This window comes from Emydura macquarii, unplaced genomic scaffold (assembly GCF_026122565.2).
Source record: "Emydura macquarii macquarii isolate MOO-44397 ecotype Brisbane River unplaced genomic scaffold, CSIRO-AGI_Emac_v2 contig_1253, whole genome shotgun sequence".
In the NCBI taxonomy this organism is placed as follows: domain Eukaryota; kingdom Metazoa; phylum Chordata; order Testudines; family Chelidae; genus Emydura; species Emydura macquarii.
The window spans coordinates 102,058,566-102,079,129 of record NW_027131390.1 but is presented as its reverse complement, the minus strand read 5'-3'; the positions used below and the strand labels follow the sequence as shown (position 1 = coordinate 102,079,129).

General features: G+C 43.8%; 1 protein-coding gene across 1 annotated transcript in view; it reads right to left on the bottom strand.

Annotated features, from left to right (window-relative positions):
* Positions 1-20,226, bottom strand: part of SEMA5B (semaphorin 5B) — a 150,598-nt gene extending 130,372 nt beyond the window's left edge. The window contains exons 1-2 of the mRNA XM_067549633.1: positions 20,073-20,226; positions 4,862-4,961 (exon numbers count right to left, since the gene is read on the bottom strand). Of these exons, the coding sequence (XP_067405734.1) occupies positions 4,862-4,961; positions 20,073-20,226 (254 nt within the window). The remainder of the gene's footprint in view (positions 1-4,861; positions 4,962-20,072) is intronic.
* Between the last annotated feature and the right edge of the window lie 338 nt (positions 20,227-20,564).

The following is a 20,564-nucleotide window of genomic DNA, read 5'->3' as shown; positions in this document are numbered from 1 at the left end:
CTTTTCTGGGATCTGAAACTTTTATTTTCATAGTCACCTTCTGTGGATCCCTTAGACATAGTCGGTGGTTCCCCCCCCAGGGTCTGCAAACCACATATTGAAAACCACTTCTCTAGAGCTTTCAGAAAAACATCATGACCTTGTGTTTGCTTGTACCCAAGTCTCTGGAACATAATCTTTTAACTTAATTATCCTGTATGGGCTATTAGAAGCAAGTGTCTCTCTCATGGGTGGTTGATTTTGTGATGGGGTATCATTGACATTCATTTCATCTGAAGTACAAGGCACGTTTCCAGCCTCACCCTCATTTGTGAGGTTAGAACCCACATTGTGCTGAGATTGTCTTTCACACCGTGCTGCATGTGAGACTATGTCTTGAGTTATCTGAGACCCTATTTCATTTGTGGATACTATGGTGATGGGGGGGCGGGTCATATAAGATTAGGTACCCGATAAAACAGGCCATTTGGCAGAAATGCAGATGGTGCCACCCTGAAGTTATAATTAAGGAACATTTGTTTCCATTGCTAATAAAGGAAAAATGGGCTAAAATGCCCATTGTCACAGCTTCAACTCCCGAACAATACCCCCTATTTGTTCAATTATAGCAGCAACTGCTTGTGTGCATTGGCCAGCCCCAGCAACCTGGGTCTGTTCATTTAATTCTATGCTCTATTTATTTTGAAGTGATTAAAATGCCCAATCCTGAATGCTAGTTAAATGTACAAACTTTACACAGAAAAAAATTATACACTGGGCAACTTGAGCCAGTGTCCAAAGGGCCTAGAAGCCAGAGATAAATTCTTCCTCTGTCTCCTTCTCCTCAAGGGATAGCCTGAGAAACTGTTAGGCCTTGGAGCAGGACCCCAACTCAGCAAATTCAGGCTCTTGTATGCCAGCAAGGGAAGCAAATTTCCAAGCTGAGGACCTATCACCTGGAAGTGGTCTCTAGTCCCTTCACCTCTAACCTAGGAGCTGCTAGATGAAATGCCTGAGCGAATTCCAGCTAGCAAAGTATCACATGAGAGGGAAGCCCGTGTATCACGAAAGCTTGTGTCTTTCACCAACAGCAGGTGGTCCAATAAAATATATTACCTCACCCACCTTGTCTCTCTAATATGAGAGGTAAGTCTACCACTGAACTACCTGGGATCAGTCCACTTAAAGCTCTATGGGTTAAAACCTGCACTTTAAATCATGTTTGTGCCTTGTGTAAAGAAACTCCATATACCCCTAATTAAAGTTTTAACTGGTGGTTATGTCTACTCGTACATTTCTCTCCTTTACCATGTTCTCTCTCATACAGAAGATCAGTTTCTTAAAAAATTTCAACAGCTTTTTGAATTTCTTGGTAAATTGCGAAGTAGGGTCCTTCTTGCTCACACTCTCACATTACCAGATTTGTTTATTTTCTAACACTGGAATGTGGCTTTTAAATCAGACCATTTCTTTTGTCCCTCAAGAAACTTAACATCTGGTAAGAGGGAAGGTTATTTGCTTTTCTGAGTTTCCTTGCAGCTTCTGCAACAGATTTCAGATACCTTTCTACAAGCAATATAATCAGACACACTCTCATGCTCTTTGCTTGATCACATTCCCATGAATACTTCAACTGGCAAGGTAATTTCTCAGCCACAGATGACTTAGTAGGAGGCAAAGCCAGCAGAAGGCTTAGTGATATGAATATAAGCCATCATAACAAATGGCAGTAACTCATCTCAGTCACTCTCTCAGAGAAACATTGGATCAGATTCAGTGGTGAATTAAGGACTGCACATCTTGTCCCTATTGATAACTTGATAGCCGAAGTGCTCGTCAACATCTCAATGTACTCATCAGACTGCGAGCAATAACAAATGTTGTGTGGTTTAATTTCTACTTGGGTGCACGTGACCTGTATTTTCAAAACTGCTGAGCACTCACAGTTTGAGTTGAAGTCAATTGGATCTGTGGCTGCTCAGCACCTTTGAAAACAAGGCCCTTGGAAGATGCCCACACTGAAAAAGTCTGGTCCAGTGGTTAAAGTATGAGATTAGCACTCTGAAAATCTGGCTCAAGACCCTGCTCTGCCACAGACTTCCTCTGTAACCTTGGATAAGTCACTTAGAGAACTGAGACACAAAGAGGCTATCTGTAAAATGGGATAATAGCATCCACCTACCTCAAAAGGGGACTGTGAGGATAAGAGATTGTGAGTTAGTCAGATACCATGACAATGGGAATTATCTCAGACAGACTCCAATACTTATGATTGAACATTCTGTATATTCCCAGGTGTGCCAAACATGCAGATAAACTCCTGAGCCAGGACTTTGGCCACAGTCCTAGCTTCCAGGTTTGCAATGAGTTTCTGCCTATGCAACATAATTTGGTAGCACTTGTTCATTTCACAGTTCAGTGGCAGCCCCACTCTGGATACAACTGAAGATTCCTGGGGCTGGAAGTGATGATTTTCAAGTGGCACAGGTTTTTGCAAGTTTAACAACACGCTTTGGAGCTTTCTGCCAACTAGGCAGGTAAGAGCCTAGTTTCAGCCAAAAGTCTGCTCAGAGGCTGCTGTCTGAGGTACTTAAGCTGCCAGGTTCCAGGGCTCTCCAGAGAGTTTCAGTCAACTCAGAGTGCCAGACCTGCAGGCTAAGGGTCCCAGAGCTTATTTGCAATCCCACATATTTCTGTAAGGCTGGAACTTAAGTTACTTTTCTGGGGCATCAGTCCTGACCATCCAGTCTTCAGGCATTAAGCTTAGCTAATACGGAATCTTTTTCTTGTTCTTACTTTACCAAGGCACTGTGGTCAGTGTCTGCTGGCACTGGGTGTGCCCAGGTGCCAATCTGCCTGTTTACTAGTGATTGACCCCCTCCAAAGCCAAAGGGCACTTCCAATAGGATTCTTTTATATATATCCTCTCCCCTTTGGTACTCAGAGGCAGTTCTTTTGACCTGTTCCAGAATAAGCATTTTTAATTCATGTTCTGGTCTATTACACCCTTCCCTTAAACCACTGAGTTCCCTGTTTACCAAACACTAATAGGCATATTCACCACAGCTCTTAATCACACCCCTACAAAGCACACAGGCCTCCGTCACTGGCAGCTGCCCAGTCCTAGATCAAGTGAAGGGCATCAGACCGTATCACGGTGGCCAGCAGCTTCACAAAACTCAGGCCCTCTCTGCTTGCCAGTTTAGAGCCCCTAACAGGGATTAGGAACTTCCTTACCCCAATAACCTCCTCTACAACGTCCATTTTTGGCAGCAACTTTCAAAGCCCACATGAATTCCACAAGAGACAGACATTTTATATCTCCTGATGGAGCTGGTGATCCCTTGGCAGACTGAAAAATGGGAACTTCTTGTCACGATGCTTTCTGGCTGTTTTTCCTCAACAGCTCCTCAACTTGCTTCGAAAGGACAATCTCCTTATAGATGCTTCTCACATCCACAGGTCCAGCTGGCTAATGTCTCAGAGCTGACATTCCCTGTGGCTTGCTTCTCGGGGAAAGTTAAATGTTTCTCTTCAGATTTCCCAGTCATTCTGCGTGTGTCCATTTCTCTGGGCACCACACTGCTTCGCTTCAGTTCGTAGCCGTGCAGATTGTCTCACCGTGCCCCAACGATCCCTCTTTCCAAGCTTTTATTTTCTCCTACTCAGCAAGTTCTTGTACAGTGCAAATGTTGGCTTTAGTCTGAGCTGGGTTTTTAACACCAAATTTCCTTAGCTGCTCATGCCACTGCCCAACAGGTAACGAGATAACCCTAAATTAGCACGTCTCAAAGCCCTCTGCACATACTTGGTAGGATTTCACTACAAGGCACTAGACATCTTCCACTGAGTCCTTTATACTTTTCCCCAGGTTACGGCCTCTGGACCAAAAGGCAGCAGGACCACAGCATACTGACACTGTAGATTCAAACAGTTGCTTTTAATTTACCACTCTCATTTTCCACCTCACCCAGCTACACCACCACATGCATCTCTTGCCTATTCGTTGCATTAGGAAATTTAAGTCATCTCCTTCATTAAACCCATTTATTGTTGAGCTACTAATTCAGACTGTTCTGCCCAATCCATTGACTGTCTGTATAACTCTGGCAGAAGAACACAGTGTTCCAATCTGCCCATCCTTTGCTCTGGTATTTGGAATAACCTCTAACCTGGCTCTTTCGCTGCTGCGCCTTTGTCTATACTTGCTTTTGTCAAAGACACACATATCTCATGGCATGACACCAATCTGCAAGATGCTGCCTCCACTTTGTTACCCATGACTCTTAAGGTTTCAGATTTTCTGGTAGTGCACGTACATCCTTGGTTAATAAAAGCAAAATATCCACGAGGAATGCTGCACAACAATGTTAAATTTAAACTCCAATAATGGGGAAAAGAGTTGAAAGTAAAGACAATAAGAGTTCCAGTTATGGCATTGCAGAGAGATGGCAGCCTCTTCAGTAATGAACACGATGTAGCTGGAAAACTTGACTAGTTAGACCACCAGTAAATAAACCATAGGGCTCAATCCTATATTGACAGAGCGATGGACTACACTGGCCTGCTAGAACTTTCCTAAGATCTGTTATTCACTGGGGGACAGCAGCTTCCTGTTTCATTTTAATTACATTTAAGATGGGTTTTTTTTAAATGTAGTAATTTCAATTCTTTACAATTTTATTGAGGGTCTAAAACCCCTACATAATTACAGCCCTCTCTTTTTCAGTGAGTGAGTGAGTGAGTGAGAGAGAGAGAGTGAGAGTGAGAGAGAGAGAGAGGAAAAAAAACAAAACAAAACCCACAATCTCCCCTGAAGCCAGGAACCTGGAGGGAAAGAGCTTGAACAGCAATCCTGGTCTAATTACAAGATTATCTTTACCTTGCTCCCACAATGAGCTGATTCCTGTTGGCATCCAGTGCAAGCTGAGAAAAGTCATGTACACCTGGATAGGTGAAATTCGACACCCAGGGCTTCAGATCTGCAAAGAAAATGAAAAAGCAGAAAACAATGACGCTGCTCCAGAAACAGTGAGTTCACCCGGACATCCACTAATGGTTTTCCTACTGAGTAACTGTCAGGGGAAAGATAATTAATAATCTATTTAAAGTGCTTCTGTTTATTCTGAGCAGAATGTGCAAAAGCTGCATAAATAATGGGAGTTTGTCTCAGCAGTTATTTTCACATCCATGATGCCCAAAGATTGAATGTCAGCATTATCTCTGAACAGACGTTATGGTGGCTTGGTTTATTCATTTATTTTAAAGACTGTGTGCCAAATTCAGAATTGGTGTGAATGGTTCAATTTCACAGAAGCCCCATCCAGGGTAGGAAGGTTGGTCTAGGGGACAGGACACTGACTGATACTCAAGAGATGTGGGATCAATTCCTAGCTCCATCACATATTTCCTGTGTGACCGTATGCAAGTCATTTATTCTACTCTTTACCAGAGTTCCCATCAGTTAAATGAAGATAGAACTTTCCTATCTCAACAGGGGTGATATGGTGGTGAGGGCCATATCGTGCCTAGACAGACAGAATTCTTCCCTAGGTTTGAATATGGTTCTATAAGATACACGTATCTTATTTGTCTATCTTGGATTTGCTATGCTAGGCACTTCCCCAAATTGCAACCACAGAAAAGTTAGATTCTAAGCACATGGTCAAAACTCCCAATGAAGTCAATGGGAGGCCCATAAGAGTCACATCAGTTAACACACCAACATCTAGTGAAAGATCAAGGGGGAAATGTTTGTGATGTAATTTAAAGAAGTCCAGATCCAGGGCTCTTCTCAGGCGTGATGCTAGGGCATTTATAGATTTTTAAGGCTAGAAGGAACAATTAGATCATTTACTTTAACCTCCAGTATAAGACAGGCCATAGAATTTCACCCACTGACCCCTATATAGAGCCCAATAACTTGTGTTTGACTAAAGCATATCTTCCAGAACATCACCCAGTCTTAATCTGAAGACATCAAGAGATGGAGAATCCACCAATTCCCTGTTTAGTTTGTTCCAGTGCTTAATCAACCTCATGGTTAACAATGTGTGCCTTATTCCTAATTTGAATAAATTCAAACATCCAGAGTTGCGGAGGGAAAAATAAGAACCGTACCACTACCTCTCTACTCCGTCTATGACCATGGGGCCAAATACCCTGCTTCTATTAGGGTGCTGACAGTAGAGCTGGTCAGAAATTTTCTGATGAATTCATTGAAGCAAGATGTTTTGCTGACTCTATTACAGATTTGACACAACTTTATTAAAAACACAAGCAGGTTACCACCGGAAAACTGCTGGTATTCCAGGGGTCACAGTTCTGCAGCAGGGAGCCCTGGCTGCAATTTTCAATGAATAGCACATGTGACACTAACAAAAATGTCAATTTCACTTAGCTGCTTTCAGGAACATGTTTCAATGTTCCCAAACCAAATTGTCCAGGCTCTTCAGTTTGCAAGACAGTCTGCAAAAATTTGCACTCTGAAAGCAAATTCCAAAACACTGAAATATCTTGTGACCCAAACCCCCCAAGTTTGGACCAGCCAAAAATGGGAACTCAGAAGGATAATTAGAATCCAGCATAGCAAGAGATTTGAAAGTGAACACTAATGTTTTGTATGTACCTGCCAATCCATAGAGCAATGATCCTTTCTACCCCCTACCTGTGACAATGATCGTGCTGTTATGTCCTGCATGAGTTACAGATTCCAAATCAGCTCACTAATGCTTTTAAAATCGGCACATTTCATTTATGTGCTAAATATGGCTTTCAGTGCCTCATTTTAGGATCTCATGTGTGAAAATTTTGGTCTTAATGGCTCTGTGCCTCAGTTCCCCCATCTATAAGCAGGGAGTAATAATGCTTCCCTGCCTCACAGGGGTGTGTACTGTTTACCAAGCACTTTCAGGTCTCAGCATGCTTTAAAGGGGCTACAGAAGTGCAAGGTGTTACAACAAACGAACAATGGGTACCTGCTGGGTAATCCCTAGTGAAGTCCCTTCTAATTCTAGGGATCAGGAGGTGTAGGTGAAGGCTAAATGAGGCCAGGTGCCACCAAACCTTTGAGAAGCACCCTGGACAGACTCTTCTCCCACTCTCCTGTGTCCTCTGAGCCTAGCCTGCCCTTCCCCACACAGGTTCTTTCATCCAAGATGTTACATTCCCCACAATGTACTCATGTCTTCCACCCACGCCTGAATTACTCCTGAGTGAGCCATCCTCACCCACTGCAATCAACTGTGCACTGAACCGTGGCCTTGCGCTCTGACTCACTGCTGAGTCAGGCCCCTTGTGGCAATGGGACCTGCATGTCATGGATTTAAAGTCCTGCCTTTGGGTTTTTCAGTGGGAGATAGGGGTTCCTGCACTGCTCAGGATCAGGCCCTTCATCTTGGAGAACAAGCATTCATCACACTAAACTGGCACACAGAATGCATGTACCTGCCTCTGCTATTTAATACAAAGGTCTGAGGTAAGGGAAAACTCAGTCAGCTTAATCTTTAAACATTTCCACCTGCTGCAAAGTCCTCTGAGATTTTTAATGGTGTGCTAGCACTAGGGAGGTGCGATGGTTTCACCTCTGGCGTTCTCCTTGCTAATGCAGCTTCATCTTCTTTTCCTGTAGCTCTTAAGCTGCAGAAATGTTTCTGAGCCCAGCAGCAGAAGCAATAAGAATAACACCTTTCCAGGCAGGTAAACCAGCTGGGCATTCATGATGTCAAATTGGGGTGGTCAAACACTGTGCAATGGCGGGGAGGGGGAGGTCGGCACATAACAATAGAACCTTTTAAAGATCCTACTTTTATGCCATAATTTCTCTTTGTTTTTCTTGTCTCCTACCATCCTAACCCTCGCTCCCCCGACCAACCCACTATTACAGTTCACTGGCAAAAAGATTTCTTCAACTGCTGTTCTAAGTGAAATCTCCTCACTTCAGAGCAGCACAGTCCTCAGTTCTTCCTTTTAATAGCAAGCACTGACAAATCACAGGTAAAAAATAATCATAATCATAATGAAAAAGCTGTAAGTGGTTCAGTTCTTGCCGTAGTCTGTTTAAATATCAAGCAAGCCTGTGAAATAACAGAAACTGTCCCACTTTCCATTTACTACTGCAGGGAGCATAACTTATAAAAAAAAAAAAAAAAAAAACCCAACCCTTCTTGATTATTAAATGAAAGGCTGCAAGGCATGCATCTTCATAGCAAAATTAAGCTTTTATAGGCATGTCGTTGGATTTTATTAAACCCAGCGTGGTTCCCAGCTAAAACTATCTAACTGCAAGTTATGGGAATTAATGCCAAACAGCACATTACCCTCACCACCCTTCTTTTCTGTTAGAGTGAATGGATAAAGTGGAATGGAAATCCAAGCAGCGAGAGAGGATGTAGGTCTTTTTCATTCAACACGTTAAATCCTATCACTCAAGCCACAGGCATCCCTAAGGGCAGCTCAATGCTTTTATTTTAAAACGAGCCTCACTTCTGCTAGAGTAAGTGTTTGGCGGGGCCTGTCCCACTTTGACTGAGGTTTACACATATGGACCCACTGAACTCTAGAGTTTGCTTTTATTTGACCTTTCTCCAAGAGCTGATTTTTCAGAGCCGTCTCTTTAAGTTGGCTGGAAACTCTCAACGCTGAGGCATGTTTACCTTTGCAAAAGTATCTGTTTAAAAACACGATGAAAAATTAAAACCCAAGGCTCTGGTTTGGCATCTCGGCAATAGGGGCAGGAAATCTAGGAACTAAATGACTTAAGAGCAATCTGCTCATCAAGGCCTCCTTTGTGCTCCATGTGTCTAACTATTTCCAGGGGGTTAAAGAGCCATGCTGTCACTTTCTCCCCGTTCGTTCTCCAAAGTGTCATTGTTTCAAATACAGCCCGGTGTCAACAATGTGATCCAAAGCCTCTGAACCCCTGCTGGCCTATCTGCTGCTCAAGTTGGTCCATAAACACGGAAAGACCCAGAGCCTTCATAAAAGACACTTATCTTTGGGCTTAATTGCGCCCAGTCCTCCACGCATATTATAGGGTTGCCAACTTTGTAATATTTTAAAACTGGACACTCCAGAGTGCTGGAACCTCCCCCACCCTGCCTCTTCCCCCCCCAAGACCTCACCCTGACCCACCCTTCCTCCTAGGCCCCATCCCCATCCCACCCTTCCTGAGGCCCCTCCCCATTCACACTTTCCCCCCCCTCTCTCTATCGCCTGCTGCTCTTGCTTTTCCTCCTCACTGGGTCGGGAGGGACTTGCCTGCGGAGCCAGGGCTGGGAGCTCCTGGCTGAGTTGGTGCTGGCACAGGTGATGACCTGCTGCCTCCCCCACCTGCAGTAACTGGACGTTAGGTGTCCAGTCAGTAGATCTGGCTGGACACTTGTCAGGTTTCCTTTTCGACTGAACTTTCCGGTTGAAAACCGGGCACCTGGCCACTCTACGCATGGCCAGCCTTGGCTGGGGTCGGGCACAATGCCATTTGGGAGGATAGCTACTGCTCTGCTAGCACTTCATTGTGCGTTAGTTACCTGAATGTAAACAGGATGTGGGGAAAGCACAGCCAGCAGCAGTGGAGAGTACAAGGGCCAAGGGACTGATCCAAAGGCCACTAAAGCCAGTGGGATTTTTTTTTCCATTAAGTTTCGTGGGCTTTGGATCAAGCTCTAAATGTGGAAAGTGTCTCATCAGCCTCGTTATGATCACTCTTAACCCCATGTTTCCTCCAAAACCCCCGTTTCTCCACATCACTTCACACCCTGCATGCTTATGAGGAAGGAAGCAGAAGAGAAGAGACTTGAGACATCTCGGCATGAAGGATTCCACTGACTGTTTCATTTCACTTGTGCCTACATGTAGCTGTCTGCACCTGCACTGGTGTGCAACAGTTTTGTGCAACCTGCTGCACACCATGTAAGGATCAAGGTGTTAAATGCCTGTGTCTGGAGAATGCAAAGCCCTCTCCAGGTGCTAAGTAATATTACTATTAGAGGTATGCCACTGTAATCCACCATCATTGTCAATTTGAACCCTGAACACAGTAATTCCCTGTTACAAATGAGGGTGTAGCACAAAATGCATAAAAGATGCAACAAAAACATTTTGAAGGAGGCAAGATAGGAAATTAATTGGAAGGAATCCCCCAGGACCCCACTCCAGAAAGGAACCCAAAGCAGAACCTCCTTTAATTAGCCTCTAGACTACAGATTTATAAAGTTCCCATAAAGTAAAGCGGATTCAACAGTAAAGGCCTGCATAATGAAGCGAACATGCTATACTGCTGGACCCCCGTCAAACCCAGTGGCATAAATAAATACCTGTCCTGCAAGCACTCAAACCCATTTTTGTACAGGACTAACCTGATCACACAAGGAGTGGTTTGCTACATGCCTCAAGACACACTCCTAAAAAGACTCTTGAACTGGCTTCATTGGCTGCATGTCACAAAACAGGGAATGGGGATTTTTCCTGGTGTTTGAGGTGTGTGAATATGAATTTAGCCCTCATGGGCGGTGCCCGTTTGACAGCCTTGACATTTGTTTATATATGGAACGGGTACAAATTAAGACAGCAGCCATGAAAGCCTCTCTCATGCACTCCTGTAATGTGCCTCAACTCTGGCAGGGAGGGATCACCTTTAGTTCACTCTTCAGGTCCAGCCAGCCATTGGCGTCTGTTGGAAATAGTCAGTTTAGAATGGTCTCAGATTGTATTGGGTCCCACCACCGACCAACTGATTTCCTTGTAACAAAGGTTGAGGTCTCAGGCAGCTTAGTCTGAATACAATGACGATGCCCCTTCCCCAGCAACAGACCCACCTGAGAGGTCTCTAACAGCTTAGCAGGGTGTGCAACCTCATGTAACTCAGCCAACTTCAAGCCTTGTTCCCTTGAAATTAGCATCAACGGTGGCAGTGGCTTTTGTGATCTGGATGCTTTTCTGCTAGGAACTGAACTGAGACCATGATCCTCATGTTATATGAATCACTGAACAGACAGCATCAGCTGGTAGTTATTTCCCATCAGCACCAATACAGAGTGGATCAGCATCAACAACCTAGAAGGGAAAAGGCTTTAGATGCTACTACCAGTCCCTGGAAATCAGAGATTCCCAACAGCACCCATGTACAATCCTAGCACAATAATTCCATCAACTAAATCCTCTTTTTTACAGCTTCCTTAGATCAGCACGGACATTTCTACAGCTGAAAAAAAAAGTTACAATTGTTTTACAATTCTCAGACAATGTAATCTTAATATAATGTGATTCATTGTCAGTTTAATAACTGTCATCATTTTAAATTCTGAATCTCTTTGTGTAGGTCACACTGTGGGGCTGAGCAGTAGCCTTTGGAGAACTGAGTTCCAATCCTGTGCAAATGGGCTGCGTGGCCTCCTCCTAGTCCCCCTCGTACACAGTGCAAAACCAAACCATGACGTGGCAAAATTAGCAGGGGAACTGGAAGAATCTATAGATGTGTTGGCAGGGCTGTCTAAGCAAATATGCTGGCATTCAGACTTTAACTTTATTCCTGATGCTAAAAATCTTGGTGTTACTCTGGCTTCACCACAAGAGCCCCCCGCCTCCCCCCCCATACACCCCCATGTTCTCTTCCTATCAACACTTCCACATCGTTACCCGAAATCTCCCTTACTTTGACCCCCATCTGTCCACATTCTTAATTGTGGACTAATCACGTCCTTGCCTCAGTGAATGCAATTCCTACTTCCACTGTCTTTCTGAATCCCTGCTCTCCAGCCAAAGATCCAGGGACTCCGAATGCTGCAGTCAGGCTACGCTCTTGCTCTAGGAAATGGGGCTACATTATCCCAGCTCCTCCATTATGATTGCTGGCTTCCTTTCCATAACCCCTATCTCCAAATCCAATTCAAAATTGCCTATCAGATTTCCAAACCTTCCTGGATTTCCCCGGCCTACTTCTCTGACCTCACAGCTACCTCCTCTCCCACTCACGCACCAACTTCTCCAGTCTCCAGCTAGCTCCACTGGTCTCATTTCCACCTCGCTTCCTGTCCATTCACTCCACTCCTCCAATCCTGGCCAGCTCCACCATGAGAGGAACAATGAGCAAACTCAGGATGTTGTGAGAGCCACAGGGGATCTTGCTTCCACCCCCTCCCTTCCCTTAAAAGGGAGTGCAGAAAGGAAGTACAGGAGCTACCAGTGCCCCCCACGCCACTTGCTGTCCAATAGCAAGCAGGAAGGGACAGCCTGGATGGAAAAATGGGAATAAAATCCCTGTTCTCTCCCAGCACCAGAAGGGAGAAAACAACCCCCCCCCTCAGCCACCAAGAGAAGGAAAGAGACAGAGCCGACGGCTCTCCTTCCCAGCAGTAACAGAATACAATAGCTGAAGACCTACTTCATCACTGAGTGGAGTGGAAAGATACAGTGTCGTCGCCCAACCCAAGACCGCTTCGTGGAGCTCCCGCTCTCAACAGTCCACAGTAGATCCCTAAACTGAACTTCCCATGGTCCTCCCATCCTAAATGACAAGGGAGAAATGAGACCTTGTGACTTGAGCAAAGACCCAGGAATCCTTGAATCCCAATAATGGCTCTGACATGGAATTCCTCTGTAGCCTTGAGCCAATCGCTTAAACTTTTCAGTGCTTTAGTTTCCCCAATCGCAAACTGGGGCTAACAACTCCTGCCTAACTCACAAGCGTGCTGCAAGGCCTACTTACTTGTAAAGCACTGGCAGGATGTGATGTAGGGCAAGCACCACATGTTGCTACAATATAACGCAGATCATCTCAAAGCTTAGGTTCCTAAATAATGATCACTTCCTCAACACAGGAGTTGGCTTGCCAAAGTGTTGCAATATGGACAGAGAGGAACTTATTCCAAATCCACATTACCGCACAAGTACAATTACTAGTATTTATTTACTTTTTTATTACTATTGAGTGGCCAACAAAGCATTCTGGTCTGTTTGGAAGAATCCAGGGATTCAAAGCCCATGTAAAGCAATGCCAGATAATCATTATGGACTAGCTCATGACTATACAGTCTGCTCTCGTTCTGTCCCTGGAGCACCATGGGAAGGAGACGGTGAGGCAGAGAGATACCTCCTGGATCTCTTGCTCCTCCAAGGAAGAAGTAAACTCCCCCAGATCTATACCAGCACAGTGCACGCGACCTGATGCACTATAGGGTGGAACCAAGACTCTGCCGTCCTCCACTCCATTTGGGCCCTCCCACCCACTTGCACAAGACAGGGGGAGGCTACTGAAGCCCAACAGAGCCTGCTCGGCCCCTCACTCTGCTATCTGAGATCTGGGTAGCCTATACAAGGCAGTAAAGGGACCCCTTACACCCCATTACCAACTTGCATGGCTGCACTAGCCAACCCACAAACTTGGCCAGTGTCAGCTAATTTAAAGCCTCCTTGTTGCTTTAAGCACATTCCGGAGCATTTAAACATTGTGACCCATTGTTTACTGAGACAAACGCTGCAGCTATCACGCAATCCCGTACGTTGAGAAGGATAAGACTAGTGCCCATGCATCACTCATTGCTTCATACAACATTCTGATCACTATAATCCCTCTTTTCAGACAGGAAGGCAAGTTGCATCTTGGCTCTCAGAGCCATCGGCGTCTGATGGAAAAAACACTCTTTTGTCATCACTCAACATTTTGGCTAGCCTCTCCCACATCTGGGGGCAGATTTTACATTATCTCTACACTCACATGTCTATGCCAGCAATTTGTTCCAACAGATGTGTAGTACAGGATTCAGAATAATATCTTCCTGATCAGATCTTGCAAAGTCAGTAGAGACTCAGACCCAGTTAATAAATATGCTTTAGTGAAATGCAATTTATTGGGCTCCACACAGGTATAACTGGATGAAAGTCTATGAATGTCTTCTTTTATACAGGTGGTCAGACTAGATTAGCTAATGGTCTATGACAGCCTTTAAATATATAAATCTATGAATGAAAATCAGCCTGAAAAATCCCTTATGATTGGGTTTAAAATCTGCAGATTGCCAAGGCACTGACAATTTCCTTTTTACTAGCACTGGGAAATCCTTAGAAGGTTTTAAGTAGAGAGGCTCAGGCTGCAAAATTCAGACCCAGATTTCAAACACAGGCACCATTTGGTTCTAGGGCACATTAACGAAGAGGGGCCATTTGTGAAATTCAGTCCATCATCTTCCTCCAGTATTAACTTTCACTTCCTGTTTGAAAGGACATGCAGAAAAGTTTGACTGTGCATTCAAAGCATTTCCACATGTCTCTGCTCTGCATGCCAAAATTGCAATACTCCTGGGAACCAGCTTCCTTCAAAACATTTCCAGTATTTCACAGACTCACCTCTGTCTGGTCCATTAGTGTGACCACTGGTGAATGACAGTTACTGGGCCCCCCTCAGAGCCCCAACCACTTAAGATACAAACTTGGTACAGACCCACCTAAATAACGTTAGCTTGAAGGATCCACTTATGCTTTGAACTTTGGAAGTCCCCAGCTCTGTCTCCTACATGTCAGCCAAGATGGTGACCACCACATTAGCACTTCCGCTAATGTGGAAATCCAGAAAGGGAAAGCTAATCAAGCTCTCTCTCATGTCTCAAAAAGGTTATCCCAACCAGTTGGCTTAGCGCTGGTATAGGTATAGGAGATTGGCTGCCAGTTGTATCTATAGTTGAAAAATTCTGAGCAGTAAAAATAATGTGTTGGGGTTTCCAAGTATGAGCTTGATCCTGTAAAGTGATGAACACTCTGGCTCCGCTCCAGCAAAATACTTAAGCATATGCTTAACTTTAAGCATGAGTTATCCCATTGGCTTCAATTTAAATTATGTGCTTAAGTGTTTTGGGCCACAGTGCTCATCATCTTCCAGGATTGATCCCCTGACAATTAAAGTGTGGTATTTATTAAACAGTTCTCATAGCGGGATAAATTTAATCGAGGAACAATGAGGTCTTTGGATGGAAGGTGTTCGAGAAATGCATCACGTTATCGTTATTTACAACAGGAGATATGTACAGAGGCTAAATAAATCAGATTTGCAATACCATTGGATCATAAGCTGTATCTGTTAAAGAGCAACATTAAGCAAACCTTAAAATCCAGAATGAGCTCTCTGGAAAGCATATGCTTGTTTGAACCAAACCACCACAGAAAAGTTTTTTTCTTCTCTCTGTTTTGCTGGGGTTGCTGCCTGGGATTTGTAAAGCAGCACTGTTTATTAACAGCACAATTTCATGTCTTGCATCCTACCATTCTAAATGATATACTCAAGAATCAAAGCAACTTTGCATGCAGCTATTATCAGAAATTAAGGTAGTGGCACCTAAAAACCACCCAGCTGCTATTCAAAACTCTACATGGCTTAATTCCATATATCCCACCTTTCTGACCTACTCATAGTCAATTCCCACTGGCTCCACAACACCTCCTCAGGGGCTTCTTCTCTCCATCCCACCCCCCATGCCTCTTCACAGTGGGGGTCACTTTTTCACTTGTGTTATCCCATCCCTTTTGAGCTCCCTCCTTCTCCCTTCTGAGAGAGACTCTGAATCACCTCCCTCCTTTAAATCTTACCGTAAAATCTTCCTTTTCTCTGCAGCTTGTGAGGGACTCTCTCTGTTTAAAGTATTTTATGAATGAAGGGCACTTTTCCCAGACCCTTTTCATCCCAGAGGCCTTTCGGCACAGCACACTGAATCATTTTTATCAGTTCTCTTCGTGTTTATTTGCAAGGCTCATGGGACACCATTGATGAGTAAGCACCAAAGAAAAAAATAGTATTGTATCAAAAAATACATTGTACTGTATAGTGAAAAGCGGTTGTGTGAGATTTACTGATGGTTGCGGAGAGCAAAATTGCTTTGCTAACCATTGTGTAATCTTTATGACTTTATTGTTAGTAATTTCAAAACAAATTTTAAACCAACCCCAAGGAAGAAAATATCAGACTTGTTTGCTAGAGTTCCATTTTCAAGATTAAAAAAAAAATACTACGAGGTTTTTTCTAATAGAAAAGAAGTCCATAGCCAAATGCCTTCCAGGTCAAATTTTCTGCACCACTGCAGTTTTATTCACATGCTGCTGTTGGTCACCAATCAATGTTACATTATGAGCTAAAGGAGGGGTTCTCAAAGTGGGGGTTATTATGGGGGGGTCGCGAGCCGTCAGTTCCCGCACATGCCGTGGCCACGGCTGTCAGCCACGTGCATGGCTGACGGCCAGAGTTCTTCAGAACTGGGCAGCTGGAGAGCAGCTCCCCAGCAGCAGCAGCTCAGAAGTAACGGTGGCATGGCATGGGGGCAGAGAGGGGGGATGGGGTGGCGGCATGACATGGGGCGGGGTCGTCACAGCCTGAAATATTTTCAAAGAGGCTCCCAGAAAAAAAGTTTGAGAAACCTTGAGCTAAAGTGTCAAATCCCTTAATGGAGATTCCAGGGTGGCAAGGCTAATGAATTTTTCCCATAGTACCTTTGTGTTTTCCCCCCGATGTTTGGCCAGCCATACCTACCAGACTTCACCCTACAATCCTCTCCTCTGCTAACTTAATTTTTGGTTGGGAATATCAAAAAAATCAAGCACACACAACATGAATGCAAATGCAAAATTTCCTGTGGGTTTTCATAGCTGGGTGGTGGAATTCATGGATGATAGTGTGTTTTTTTCCATTAATACACACTAAAGGGAATAATGCATTAGTGTCCAGTTCAACTGTAGTGGGGGTGGTTGGCAAAATATCATGAAAATCTAAGAGAAATAAATCATACCCCATTATCCTTCAGCCACACAAAGTTAAAACAGCCTTTTTTCAGTACAAGAAGCAAACACTTAATAGCTCCCTGTGGATCTCAATATTTGCAAGTTGGCCAGTTTTCAAAAATATGTTGTTTAAAGAAAAAATAAGAACAATGCATTAATATACCACAAGCTACGTTCATGCTACCCAAGTCACATTCATCTGGTAGCAGGTAATAATTACACACCATCCCAAAGTAAAACCCTGATTAGAACACCCCCGAGTCAATTAATTTTAAAACACAAGGCAACAGAAAATGCACCTGCACGTAATTCAAGATAGATCAGGTACCTGTCAATAGGTCAGATTTTGCATGCATGAAACCTTTTGCCAACAGTTCTGATGGGCTATGGGAAGCTGTCATAGATCCCTGACCATGTAGGATGTTACATAACTATTTTAGTTACCTACTTCAGGTCACCTCTTCTCCATGCATCAGCATGATGGCTCAAGTCGGCTGAGGCAGTTTTGCTGACAGACCCCACTTCTGCATGCGTATGGGGTGGAGGTAGACAAGGAGAACTGCACTACCAATACTGAAACAAAAGACTCCCGCAAACATGTCCATCTTCGCCAGTAATGACCACCATGTCCCGAGGGGTGACCGCACTGGCAGGCAGGAAAGATAAGGAACTCAGGACTAATAATTTGTTTAAACAAAATTCTTTCCTAACCATGACCAATGAAGAAGACAGCATGATTTAACAAACAAAACCAGAGAGAAGTAAGGATGAGTAGAAATCTCACATGAAAACCTGTTTTCAAGGGATTTCTGGCTAAGTCTGGCAGATCCAGGAGGTTCAGAAAGTACAAACACATAAGATATCTTTAAGCTTACTTAATGGAGTACTGGCTCTAACTTTGTTCTTGTGGAATGGATAACTAAACCTTGATAGGACAAACCCCGTAAGAAGTGGCAGGCCAGGCCTCAAAAGGCACACAATACAAGTAGACAAGACAGACAGAGGGTGGTACCCTACTTTGACCCAATTTGTCAATAATCAAGCCAAGTCTAGAACCCAGGAATCCTGATTTCCAGTCTAGTACCCTACCCACTGACCATGGGCAACAGCTAGGTAAATGTACTAGGTCTTGGGAAAAGGATTTCTCCACCCAGGCTTTGGAGCATCAGCTCAGCTGCTCCATAGGCTACAATATTAGCAGCTGCCCTTGCATCCCCCCAACACAGTAGATTATGGCCCTTAATACAATATATTTGGGGAGTTATTGGCCACAACCATCCTGCTTCATGCTGTCATGGAGCGAGCCTTCACAGAGTACTACTCGGCAGCAAGTAAGATGTGGATTCCGTAGTCTGTTCCCCTTGAATAGCAGAACTGCTGCGGTTCTGCTGCGTTTAGCACTTTCCATGCCCGTTGGTGTTGGGGCCAAGAACAGCCTTAACGTAAATCAAACAAAGATCTGTGATGTGCTTTTTGCATGCATGGCGCTCTCTTCCATAGACTCTGAGTGCCGCCTGTAGCTAAGGAACTGAGATGCCTTTTATTTCATTCTGCATATTTTCCTACAGAACATCTTCAGCAGGACTGCATAGCAGAGCACACACAACTACAAACAGGTGCAGATACGAAATATAATCGTGAGTCTAACCAGGGTTTATAGGGCCCATTTGATTGCTGAGGACATAAGCCTGACATGGCTGTAATTTTTATCTCTATTTCTTTCCTATGACTGCAGGGCTCTAATTAATCTATACCAGAAAAGAGTAGCAAAAGGGAAAAGGAACGCACTGGTTTTTGTGTTCCTGCCATGCCTGATTAATATAAAGCAGTTTGGCTGACTAAGACACCCATCATGAGCATCAACAACTCCAACTGGCTTCTCAGGATCAGGACCTAGGATTGAGACGTGCTTCTAATATGCACATAGATTGCAGAAGATAATACATCTCAAAGTTGGAGCCGATAAACTGGTTCTCTATGAACCAAAACACTTGAGTGCCTTCTGGATAATATTAAGGGAACCAACTTCTCGCTCTCTCTTTCTTTGTACTTCTAATATGCTCATTACTGTATTATCTGTTTAAATAGCCAGTTGAGTTCCAAAAACATTTTTTTTTAACCTCAGGGATTTCCTTTTTCACTCTTCCCCAATAAAGCAGATGGTCAGCATTATTAAGCAATTAAAAATCAAGGTTTATTTACCCATTCCACAGGAACAAGCTTAGAGCCAGTGCCCTATTATGTAGGCTTAAAGATTTGCTAATTTACTTTAATCCACTTAAACCTTTAAAGCATGAATAATGGAAAACAGACAAGAAAACGTTAATACATTCCAAAATGCAGACAATGGTTTCCTTCCCTCCGAAGAAGCATAAAGCCTTAGATAAGAGCCCTAAAAGGTCAGCAAAGAACCCTTCAACTTCTCTTTTCCCCCTGCACACCCCATCTCAAAGGTCACAGAAGCTTCACTCGGTTATCCTCAGCAAAGAGCCTAACCACAGATACACTGCAATCCCCCAAAGGGGAACCAAAATCAATACTTCAACATTTAGGAGGAAGCTACAGTTGGCAAGGCGGCTCAGCACACTACGGTAATGGCGTATGGAGCCTGTTACACTAGATAGTATAGGTGCTCAGGTATGAGGGTGATGAGGGCCATGTAACTAGATGGATGTGTAGATACAAGCATTGACAGAATCCTAGGGGTACCACTACTACAAATAACGACATGAACCATTAATCTGGGATAAGAATACAGTTCTTCAGGGAAATACTTACGTTGCAAGAGACCAGTAAGAGGCCTATGTTTTTATGTGTGGCACTGCAGGCCTCTGCAATTAAAAAGGCTGCTCTTTTGCCTCTAAGAACTTATCAAGGCCAGAGGCTGGGTGGAGGTCAGAAAAGTCACTGGCAAGGACTACAAATATATGCAAAAAAAGCAACAACTAAAATGAAAGCAACTAGTGATGAGTTTATTATTCACTGTATACGCAGTAGTCTTGCTCGAAACGTCAAAATAATAAATGTGCCTTTCATTCAAATATCTCAAAATACTTCACAAACATGAATCAATTAAGCCTCATAATAGCCCTGTGAGGTTTAGAAGCATGATTGTATCCAGTTACGGATGAGGAAATAAAGGCAAAATTCACTGAGTCACCCAAGATCACACGGAGCCAGTGGTAGAATGGTGAGAATCCGGGAGCTCTGATCTCCCAGCTCTCTGTTCTGACCTCACTGCTTTTCAGGACACAGCACTATAGGAAGGATTCCAGAGTGGATTATCCTACTGTCTCTTGAAATCAAGCTGAGGCATCCAAGGGGAGAGAATCTCTTACCTTCAAAAGTAATGGTGGGGTGTTCTCTTCTGACGCACTGCTCTTGCTCAATTTCAGGGTAGTCAGGTGCATTCTGTGATGCTGAGAGATGAAAAGAGAGAAGGAAAAGGCTTGCCAATGACAGAGAAATGCCCTTTAATCTTGATACAACCATGATTGGAGGCCTGCTGCAGATCTAGCTTCCAAGGTAGGCCCTGGGAGGACACCTGCAATGCAAAGAATTTCATTTTAGGAAACATATATCCCTATCTAAAGTCTGAAGCAAATCTCTGGGCATGGTTTTTCTCTTTCATTATAAGCCCATCTGTGTTAACTAGGTGTGATAATATTCAGCAAACAATACCTTGAAAAATTGAGTGCTTTTATACAACTCCTAGTATGCAATAGCTACAGTATTTGTAAAGGTACTGAAAAGTGCAAATACTCCAAATACATGTGAATGGCTCAGTATTAATTATTATTCAAGTAGTGCAAATGCAATAATAAACTGCA